This window comes from Periophthalmus magnuspinnatus, chromosome 1 (assembly GCF_009829125.3).
Source record: "Periophthalmus magnuspinnatus isolate fPerMag1 chromosome 1, fPerMag1.2.pri, whole genome shotgun sequence".
Classification (NCBI taxonomy): domain Eukaryota; kingdom Metazoa; phylum Chordata; class Actinopteri; order Gobiiformes; family Gobiidae; genus Periophthalmus; species Periophthalmus magnuspinnatus.
This window is the reverse complement of record NC_047126.1, coordinates 30,917,834-30,929,242: the sequence shown is the minus strand read 5'-3', so window position 1 is coordinate 30,929,242 and position 11,409 is coordinate 30,917,834. Positions and strand designations below refer to the sequence as shown.

General features: G+C 39.0%; 2 protein-coding genes across 3 annotated transcripts; one reads left to right on the top strand and one right to left on the bottom strand.

Annotated features, from left to right (window-relative positions):
* The first annotated feature begins 1,074 nt into the window (after nt 1-1,074).
* On the top strand, nt 1,075-2,855 carry cisd2 (CDGSH iron sulfur domain 2). The gene is made up of 3 exons (XM_033972047.2): nt 1,075-1,247; nt 1,661-1,875; nt 1,986-2,855. The coding sequence occupies exons 1-3, from the start codon at nt 1,145-1,147 to the stop codon at nt 2,073-2,075; spliced, it is 408 nt and encodes a 135-aa protein (XP_033827938.1). The 5' UTR covers nt 1,075-1,144; the 3' UTR covers nt 2,076-2,855.
* A 646-nt stretch (nt 2,856-3,501) lies between these two features.
* On the bottom strand, nt 3,502-11,305 carry si:dkey-162b23.4 (sodium/hydrogen exchanger 9B2). 2 transcript variants are annotated; one of them, XM_033972027.2, is made up of 13 exons: nt 11,192-11,305; nt 8,955-9,231; nt 8,636-8,837; nt 8,374-8,544; nt 7,836-7,978; nt 7,614-7,741; nt 7,303-7,478; nt 6,760-6,866; nt 6,498-6,647; nt 6,316-6,424; nt 4,544-4,680; nt 4,245-4,467; nt 3,502-4,021 (listed from the first exon to the last, which is right to left on the bottom strand). In XM_033972027.2, the coding sequence occupies exons 2-13, from the start codon at nt 9,087-9,089 to the stop codon at nt 3,960-3,962; spliced, it is 1,743 nt and encodes a 580-aa protein (XP_033827918.1). In that variant the 5' UTR covers nt 9,090-9,231; nt 11,192-11,305; the 3' UTR covers nt 3,502-3,959. The 2 variants fall into 2 exon arrangements, with proteins under 2 accessions (XP_033827918.1, XP_033827925.1); XM_033972034.2 differs by having other exon boundaries at nt 4,284-4,467; nt 11,192-11,304.
* Between the last annotated feature and the right edge of the window lie 104 nt (nt 11,306-11,409).

Genomic DNA, 11,409 nt, shown 5'->3' with positions numbered 1-11,409 from the left:
CTGTAAAAATGATTCACTTTACGCATAAATAACTGTAGAAGGTTAAATTATACACGCCCATCTTAAACTTTGACCACTACTGAAAATCACATCATGGTAGAATTTGAGCTTTTATCGATTTTATTTCAAGGCAAACAGATTGGGCACGCTTCTGAGCGCAATGAACTATGGGAAATGAAGTCCGCGGGAAGACTCGAAAAATTCTCAAAGTCGAACATTAGAGGGCGACAAAACTGCATTGAATAACCTTCAGTGTACCTTCAGAATGACTAGCATTGCTGTATTGAACCATGGATCTATTTAAATGTGTCCAACACGCTGTTTGGCTTATACATTGAATTTGCATGCTGTTTGTGTTAACTCGCGCAGAACATAAGCGCAGGAGATGGTGCATAATTAACCTGAAACACAGATTTATCTTATTTAGAGTGACCAGATAAAAAAAAAAAAAAAAAAAAAAAAACATAAAAACGCATTACACTGTCCATTCTCGACTCACTTGTGTGTCAGTGGTAAGTTTTTTTTTTCTCTTTTTTTTTAAGAATTACTCTTGGCGTGTATCAAATTGGTCAAATAGGGACACCTGGGACATTTCTTGTATAAAACTGGGACAAATCAATGGTTTAGGATACAACTTCTGGGACATGAGACACATTGCTCAAAACTGGGACTGTCCCGAGTAAATAAGGACGTCTGACCATCCTAATCTTATCTTATTTTACAATGTTCGCGATCACCCGTGTCACTTCTATGGTCGTAATAACAATAACGCATTCATATATTTTATATTACTGAATGAACGGAACACACCAAGAAAAAATAATGTAACAAGTCCAAATGTGCAACAAGTCAAGAGTATTCCACAGCCAAGATATTAAAAACATGTATGAGGAGAAAAGGCACGCGTTTAAGCGGGTCCAGTTTTCATCCAATCCAAACTCTCCAAGTCCCTTAACGCTGATTGGCTTCGTCCGGCTCCGTAGTGACGTGTATTCACGGACGTTTTTACGCATGCGTTAAGTTTAGGGTCAGTGCTGTTTATTGAGTGCCCTGAACTTGAGCTACGGAATTGGCGTAAGTGACATGAACGGACATCAGGAACTGTCCATGCCAAACACAATAGCTGTCCATTGAACGCTTCAGAATGGTTTTAGAAACGATATCCAAGATAATAAAAGTCCAGCTCCCAGCCTATCTCAAACGGCTCCCGCTGCCAGAGTCCATCGGTGGATTTGCACGTTTAACAGGTGAAATGTCACTGTCTGCATAATGTTGCCAACTGAAAAGTTTTCCTCCTTCAAAAAGCTGTATCCAGCTCCTGTGTTTGGTCTGTGATGCATCAGCCTGTTATATATGCTCAGCTCTGACCTAACGCTATTTAAGAGTATCTTATGGAGAAAGTAAATGATTTTAGACTGCTTTAGTGAGAAGGGAAAACTTTGTTCCAGCCATTTGTCTTAAATGGTCAACAGCACAAAAATGTCCCCAAGGAGCCAGTAATATATATACAATATATACTTATGTGTATATATATATATATATAGATTTATTTTTGTTGTCAAATGTAACTGACGTGTTAACTCAAAATTTATGGATTTTAATGTATTATCCATACAACACTTTCGCATGCATCTAATCCACTTCATTTGTCTTTTTGCAGTTTCAGAGTGGCTTCGGTTGCTGCCTCTTCTGGGTATTCTGGCATTGTTGGGTTATCTCACCATTCGACCATTTCTGCCAAAGAAGAAAAAACAAAGGGACAGTTTGATCAACCTCAAAATCCAGAAGGAGAATCCTAAAGTTGTCAATGAGATAGATATCGAGGATCTGAATAGTGCAAATGTGTGTTACTGTCGCTGCTGGCGCTCCAAAACGGTCAGTATACATCATGTGCACATTATATAATATATGTGCAATATTTGTATTTTTGATCAATTGTAATTGTACAGTAGTGTTAAGCTAATGATAGTTGTTTCCTCTTTTAGTTTCCTGTTTGTGATAAGTCACACTTAAAGCACAATGAGCTGACTGGGGACAACGTGGGACCACTCATACTCAAAAAGAAAATTCTATAACTGTTTGTTGATGTCAGGATATTGTCTTAATACATTTTCAAGAACCTAGTGATTTGAATCACCTTGATGACGGTCCTGTTAATAAATGGGTTGATATCTCTACACATACACACATACTGTATAGTGATAATATTATTCTTGTTTAAGTTCCTTTTAGTTTTGTCTCTGCTTCTGTCTGTCTTAGTCTTGATGCTAGTGGGACCATGAACTGTCTCTGTGTCATGTGTTCATACATTTACATCATACACTCTTAATATCCTGTCGATAATATGCACAGTATGCAGCATTTACAGATATTTCCTGGTAAACAACCCATGTTGTGATATTTACAAATATATAGGAAAATACTGGCAGTAGGAAGTTGGTTTAGTACATTCTCAAAAAAATCCTAGCGAACTGCAATCTGTTTAAGTTATTGAGTGTTTTTGAAAGCTTGTAACAATGTAACTTTATACTGAAATTATTATTTGTACAGAGCTGAGTAACTTTTGTTTTAGGAAAAAGGTTTAATACATCAACTATATATTTAAAAGTTGTCATGGAAAATAAATGTAAATCAAATTAATCTGAAATAATCTTATTATTAATCTCTATTTGAAATGTTAATTGCCTTTCTGTATTGTCTGTTATGTGGAAAGGTTAACAGAGTTAAAGAACTCCTGCAGACCATCCAAACAGCCAAGGTCTGTGTGCCAACTATGAAATGATAAAGAAGTTCCATAGTGAAGTCTATGAAAATCACATGTGATCAATAAAACCATAAAAGCTGGTTATCTTGATAATTCTGGCTGGAGTGAAATGTTCTGTGTATCAGTGAAGCGGGTGGTGACCTTACTTCTGGTCTAAATCATTTCAGGAAGTACCACACAACTCTGCACAAACCTGCTTATGTGCGGCATGTATTGGCAGTAAAATTGGTAGTTAGATTCACGACATCAAAACGTCCTAAAATGCCTTTACTCAAGTAAAATTGAGATTTAAAGCTGTAGGTTCTTAACAGGAAATTCAAATACTCACCTATGTTACTTTTCTCATCATAAAGGAATCAAGTCAAACAGCTGCAGTTTGTTGCTTCGTAACATTTGAGTGAAACTGCAATTATATATTCTGAATTGACATGGTATTGTTTCAGTTTTTTCCCCCTTTTGCTTGTAAATTAATCCAAACGTTTGCTTTAGCAGCATTTATTGTGTATTAAAAACTATTATTAGTATCAAATAGTTGACTAAAACAATTTCAAAAGCTTCAAATTACACTGCATACTTTTGTAGAAAATAAACATAAATATAAAACAAACATTTCAAATCTACCAGTCACACTTCATCTTCACAAATACAATAGCAATAGACACTGAGCAGAAGTAGTTCATTTTACACCAATAACTTAAATGAGAGCAGCATTCAGCGCAAACCATTTGTTCTCCTGAGTTTTTTATACTGTCACAACTAATACAAAACAACAAAAACAGTGACGTAAGGTAAAAATTAAATACAAAAAATAAGTGTGAAATAACTGTAAATCTGTTGATGTGGCCTGTGTTTTTACTAATGCTCCTTGCAATCAGGAGCCCTATGTACAATATGACACTGTAGTTAATTCAGTGTGGTACAAAATGTAAACCATTATGATGCCTCAACCAGGATCTGAATACACCTTTAGCTGGGACATATAACCTTTTCTTTGCTGGACATGTAGTAAAGACACTACAATGCCAGACATTTGGTTGCAGCCTGTGGACTGGAAAACCCCAAGGCCTAAAATAAACAATGATTCATGTGTCCTCCGTAGATTAGGAAGCAGCACATACACAAGACATTTAGAAGCGAGACAAAAGTCCAGGTTCATGTTGATTAAATACTGTATTGTCCCTGGTAGTCCTTTATATTAGAGAGTGCTTTCATATGTAATAGGAGTCTCCTCTTCCTCGTCACCTCCATCTGCAGTCCCTTGAGATAGAAAAAAATACACATTTTATCTCCTTTTAAACATTCATTATGTACAATGTTATGAGTGGTTAAAAAAGCAAATAGCTCTATTTGAAAACAAGGGTAAACACAGCTCACCTAAAAATATCCAACATCTAAGCTAAATGCACAGGTGACTACAGAAAGCAACCTGCATGCTAGAGAGGTACTAAAGACAGTTGAGCTGAAAGTGTGTAATATTTACCCAAGAAAAAGGCTGATAAATTGGGTTTGACTCGCTCACCACAGGAAGGGTTTTTGGGTTTCTGTAGAAGGCGAGGTCCAGAGAGTCCAATAATAAGAGCCCCAATAGGAGCTGTAAAAAGGATGGCCAGTACAGCCACAGTCAGTACATCCATGCCATACTTCTCCAGTTGTTCATCCGATTTTGTCCTGGCCATATCCAAAGCTGTGGATCCAATGGCTGCCTGTTAAGAAGATAACGTCTTTCAGTTAGAAACCAGAATTTACATAGAAAATGTAAACATGAATGTTTCCTCTTACCTGCACTGTGGCTTTTGGCATCCATGCAAGGGCTATGAAGAACTTTTCTCTCAAGTTAAAGCCAGCACAGAGGACACATACAAATGTAAAGAGAACTCGAACAAGCAAGCCAATGAGTAGAGAGGCTATACCGAGACCTGAAACACATCAACAAGAGTATGTTAGTAGATCAACATGTGCTACACAACATGACTGAGTTGCAACTGCGTGTTTTACAGAAGTTTTCAGAGGATCAGGACAGTCTACATCTTCTTCAGATGAATAATGAACAAAAGAGCATTCTGTCAGAATGAGGATTAGGATTATTTGACTGTGTAAAGAGAAAAGACTGAGAGGCAAACACAAAAATATACTGTCTTTATCATGGCTTTGACTCTTTCACATTTGACATGCAACAGAGAACAGGAGAGAGAAAGAAAACACCAGCGATGCCTGGCATAACTGTTACAGTGCCAAGTGACAAAAGTCTGATATACAGCCTCTGTGTCTTCTGGCTGTGCAGCAATAAACAGAAGCAACCACACAGAGAGAGGAGTCCAGCCAGGAACAGTTTTATATATGAGAACCAGTGCAGTACATGTTGTTGAGGTAAACACTTTGTAAGTGGTTGTATTCATGAGTAGTGACTGCACAGGTGTAGGGATGGGTGATATGTAAAAAATGTACCACAATTCTCTAAAGTCTAGATCACAGTTTACCTTTATCATGATTTGTATATGTTACTAGCCGTACCAGTACAATCAGGTATTGCATTTTCTCTCTGAATCAGCTGCACAATATCTTAATGTTACAGGCAAAGTAGGAAATTATTAATATTCTCTAGTTTGCCTGAGCGTTCTATAGAATTCTAAAAAAAAACATCAGTTTTAAAGGGAACGTTCTATAGAAAGCCTGGAGGCTTTTAGGCAAATTAGAGAAACTCTGACAAAGTGAAAGTACACTGTTTGAGTCATTCTGTATTTCACTGATACATCAGCTTGCTCTTTTTCTCTGTTACCTACATGTCTCACCAGTTCTTGATGTTGTTGAGTAGATTTATTAGCCTACTTCATGTCCCTCACTGCCATCTCATTTCTCAGTTTTTAGCAGCATTCTCAAGTATTTGATTATTTGTAGATCCTTTAAAAATGATATAACAATAAAAATAGACCTGTTGGACATAATATGACCTATAAAGAAGGTTTGTTAGTATTGGTTAAATTTAGGCTTGATGAGAGGGTCTTGCCATTAGGGCTATTTTGACAAATATGAATATGTCAATATTTCTTTGAAGTATACTGATTATGTCAATCCAACAAACAAATTGGTAAAATAAAATTCAACAGTAAAACCTACCTGTCATACTTTGCATAGTGGACACTAGAGGCAAAGCAGATAATAAAACATGTTCATCTATTCTATAGAATGCCTGGATTATCAACACTGCCCGTAACATATATACTGCACATATACATGTGGGTTTGTACTGTTTTAACATAGTGCAGCTATCGTCTTCTTGTGACTTCACATTTCACTGTGACTGGTTACATTCAACTGTCTCTCATTCAGAGCCTGACAGAGGCTGACCAATAGGAAAAGTGGGAGGGAGAAAAGTATTTGAGCGTACAGTGGCATTAAACAGAAGCACTGAATCACAATAACAATATCACCAAAACAGCACATCAATTTTATCCTCATATCCTCCTCCTTGTTTGATTATAAATATATATTTACATCCATCCTTCTTTTTGTGAGGAGAGATTCAATTCACATTTATGTGCGCATGATCTCACCTACTGCATGTCCCTCCAGTTGTGAAATTTGTATTTCTGCTCCTATGAGTCCAAACAGTAAAGGCTGGAAGACATCCCACACCCAACTGACAACTTCCTCCACACGAGCCTGAGTACACATGCATGCATTAATTATTGGTTGTTTGGGGCAGAATCCAATGCAAAAGCTTTCAAAAGTTCACCTTTGCTGCCCCCCAGCCAATGGCTGCAAGGAATGCCAGTACCAGCGTGCAGAGACCTCCAGAGCCAGGAAAACCAGCCACAGAGCTGCCAAACACGGAGAAGATGGACAGGCCCAGCACCAGAAACGACCGCTTCATTACCAAGTGTTTCTAGATAACCATTACAGAAATAGACAAAAAAAAACACATCTATTACATTACAATATTTGAAAGTGAACCAGTAGAGCAGGTTGTTAGAAGCAGAGCCTGACGAATTACTTACCTGGTCAACACTGGGGAAATACTGGATAAGGAACCCAAGAAGAATACCAGCAACAGTCCCGCCAGCCACCTCCAAAACGCCTCTCAGCAGGTTGTACCAGGTAGAGCCTAAAGACAGCAACACGCAGACACCACATGTCAGAGTCATTCATTTGGAAAGACTCAATGACAGCAGACATTATTGGTTATAGACAGAAATAGCATAAAACCTTCTGGTGGACTCCATAAAAAATATATTTTAGTAGCACTGTTTTTCATGTAGTGTTATCTCATGCCCATCAGGAATCACACCTTAAGAGGCTGACACACAAATGAAATTACATACTAATGCATGCATTATACGCAACATTATAGTCATGGCTTCACAGTAATGTCAGCAAAAGAAATGGTAAATAAACATGACATTTTCTGTTGTTGTCAAGCCCTGATTATAGTGTGTAATAGTTACTCCCCTGCAGATAACATCAACTCGTGACACAGATAAACTTGGATTCAGCACTTCCTTTATCTTTATCCAGACAAGGGTATATAGTATATAGTTTACCTGTGGCAAATGCCATGCCCAAGCATGTTGTGAAGCCTGTGATCGCAAGAATGTCATCAAAACTGCCAGCAGCCATCAGCAATGTGGGAATGCCTTGTTCCACACCATATCCCTCCTTCTGTAGCAACAGCATGGACGGTACCACCACAGCTGGAGACACAGCACCAAGTACAAACCTACAAAGTGAAAAAGAGATTTGATTAAAACAAAAACAAACAAAAAAACACTACATCCCTCCTATGACGGTTGTTTTTCCAGGCTTACATTATGGTGATGGAAAAGGACAAAGGGGCATTATGTGTTTAACTTACCCAAGAATGAAGCCCCATACCCAGGGCAGTCCCATGAGGAAGTGAGAAACCAGTGCTATGGTGCAAGCCTCAATTGTGCATGGACCAACTGATACCCTCAGACAAACTGACTTCAACTTCTTCAATGCCTTTGTGGAGACAAATGAACAATTACAGATTCCTGGAAGTAAATATAATAATGTAATCATGTAATCACTGTAATACAATATTAGAATTATTTACCGATGGATCTAGTCCCAGACCTGCTCTGGCAAGGATCACAGCCAGAGCAATATTCCTTAGAGCAGCTGACCATTTGTGCTCCACTTTTACTGCAGTTGTTACAACTGGGATGTTTCTCAGCAAGAAACCCATGAGCAACATGCCTACAACAGAGGGAGAGAAATGTGATTCTTTTTCTGAGATTTATTCTTGAGATTTCCCTTTCAGTGGACCTCGACATGGTGCTAATAAAACAGAAGAGTTGTTTTGATTGGTCATATTAGATGGAAACACTCCGTATGGGACTGAGAAACTGCAGCTGACATTTGCAACTGAAAACTGTAGAGTTAACCATTTAACTTGGTTGGACCACTTCAGAATCCCCAAATCAGACCACTTGGATCATTCATTATGTCATATTGTCACAATTTATTTATTATTTATTTTGAAGAATAACAAGCCATTTTGTGATTCATATATTAGTGTAAATACCTGTTCATAGAAGAATTACACAGTATGATAATCAGGTTTAGCCTTTAGTGTAAACAGTATATCATACCTAGCAGAGGGGGGAATGGTGGGAGGCCTGGAAGACGTATAAGTTCAACTAATTTGCCACCTATAAGGGCACAGAGGAAGATGATAGTAATGCCAAACAGGTTTCCTCCAGGGAGACATTCTTCTTCTGTGATAGACCAAATGACTCCAAAGAGGACTCCTGCCAAAAGTACTGCAAAAAACACACATACAATGCACATTACTCACATTTTACTGTTGCAGAAATCATTCTCCGAAAATGTACAAGTTTGCCGGAAACAGACCTTTGGTAACAAGAGATGCCCAAAGTCCAGTTGGTGGACAGGGGCAAAATCTGTGAAGTAAAGGGCAACAGACCACTGGTGGGTCTGTGTTGGTGCCAGCATCAACCACTGGGTTACGGGGAATGAAGTAAGTGGTCTCCTCTGTGACATTTGGAGTTGAACAGCGCCGAACAACCACCTGGATCTGATTTACATTTAAATGCTGCAAACAATAATAATCAAGTCTAAATCAGTGAATGATCCTGGAATCTAAGGTAGCATAATATCTTAGTAAAGTCACACCTTTACCAAAATGATAACACATTACAATAGAAAGTACCTCTACATGGTTGGCTGCAGAGGCGAGTTTCTCCAGCAGAGGGCTAGGTGCAGGACTGGGAGCGGGGCTGGGGGCAGGACTGGGTGGTGGGTGTGCAGGCTCCGGACTCTGGGGTTTAGCCTCACTCTCATCCATGGCAGTTAGCTACAATATTTCTTCTGGTCCACTTTCTCTCATTAACTCTGTACATGAAGCCAGTGGGAGGAGTTGGCCATAGAGGGCTGTACCTTCAGATTGTGTCCTGCTTTAACCTTAGTGTTCCATTCATAAAGCAGACCTTAACAAAGGAGAAAAAAGTGTTTAGTCATCAGTTATCAAACTGTGGTACATGTGGCCTACTATTGCTTTATTCACACTGTTCTCCTTTGGTTTAGTCCTTGTTTAGATTTCTAGGCCTGCTTCTGTAGTAATGGTGTCCTGGTGCTATTTTAGGTCTGGTTTAGTCCTAGTTTAAATCTGGGGTTGACCAGGTGTAGATCTGGTGGTTTTCAGAGGGCTACATATTTTCTTAGGTGGTAGGCTGCTTGTGAAATGTTTGACAACCACTGCTCTTTAGGAGATGTTCAGGTGGACCCCACAGCGCCACACAGGCTTCGATCCTTTGAAGCAGAAGGTTTCGAGCAAGTTTTTATGAAGCACTGTTTTAAATCAAGTGACCTTTGATAATAAAGCCTCTTTGTGGTTCTGCCCATTTCAATCACACACAGTTCTGGCAGACAGCCAGCAGATAGCGCTATTATCTATTATAGATAGAGTTTGGAAATGTGTTTCAGTCCGAGGCAGAAGTTTTAGAGACGAGAATTCAAACTCCTCATCTCAGATAAGATAAGATAAGCCTTTATTAGTCCCACAGTGGGGAAATTCCAGTATTGCACCGCACAGTTAAAGAACAGAAGGGAAATGGTACATGCAATAAAACAAGATAATAGATAAATAGTTTAAAATAATAAAAAAAAAATACTTAAAAATAAACTAAAAATAGACTCTAATATAACATCTTCGTAAATGATGTTCTTTGTAATGATATGATATTGGCTCAGGCTTAATAACACAGTTAATATGGCAGGTTATTGATGTAACAGAAACATTCTTTGTCAAACTACAAAAGGGGACCAGATTCACAGTGCAAAACTGGGGTTGGATGTTGTGTGTGTGTGTGTGTATATATATATATATATATATATATATATATATATATATATATATATATATATATTTGTGTGTGTGTGTGTGTGTGTGTGTGTGTGTGTGGGTGTGTGTGTGTGTGTGTGTGTGTGTGTGTGTGTGTGTGTGTGTGTGTGTGTGTGTGTGTTGTTTATCCAGTGTCGACTCACCTGTGGCTCAGTTATAATCTGAGGCACTTCTGTCTGTGTGTTTCTGTCTTATGCTCATTTTTAAGCACCATTTTCTGTATTTTAACTGTGCAAATTACAGTATATTGCTCTATTTACTGCTGACAAGTATCAGATTGGTCAATAGTAGGGACACCTGGGACAATTCTTGTACAAAAACTGGGACAAGTCTCTGGTTCTGTATAGATCTGCCGGGACAGAGGGTAAATCTGCCGGGACAGAGGACACAGGGTTCAGTCCTGGGACGTGTGGTCCTCCTAAACCACATGTGAGAGTGTGTGTTGTCATTGACACGTTGTCATAAACAGTCTATTGCCTCTTAGAATGAGTTACTACAATGTTTTGACAGTGGCTTAAGGCAAGAGCCGTTTGTTAATCCAATTTAGAGCGGACCACACTAATCAACGCTCAGAGCTGCTCCATATGGCATAGGGCTAGCATTAGTGCTAGCATTAGCCTTAGCTAAAGTGGGTTAAAACATGTCAGGAAGTAGATACGGATAAAACGACACATTCTGATGAATGAACCTACTTTTCAAGACGACAGATCCCTTTGTAAATCAAAATAAGGGAGTTGCCGTGAGTAAAAATCATCTGTTTGCACGTGTAGCATGATAGCATAATAAACACGAGCGTGCTGCCAATAGGACGCGTGCACGCCTCTGTGTGACCTCCTGGAGACGAGCAGGACTCATGATCACACACTGGGGGCTCATGATCACACTCTGAGGGCTATTTACACTTAAACATACACTCTGTCATTGGCTTCAAGCAGGGATCTATCTTGTGCCATTGGTTTAATGTAAGGTGCGTCAGCTGATCTCCCTGTTAGCCTTCATAAAAGTCCCATACTTCCAAAGTAAAGTATTAAAAAAATGCCCCTCACCTCAAAAGTTGCAGAACATGTCTCTGGCGTGCACATCCCGGGCTGAGCTGTGGCAGATAACCTTCACCAGCTGGGCCATGGGAATAAGAAGGATTAGTGATGGCACCATGGAAACAAGTGTGTGCAGAGAGAGGGGCTGTGTCCAAACTTCAACACCTCCAACTAATGCTTCTTATTGTTCAGGAAAACAACACCAGCAGAGATGATTTTAAAGAAAC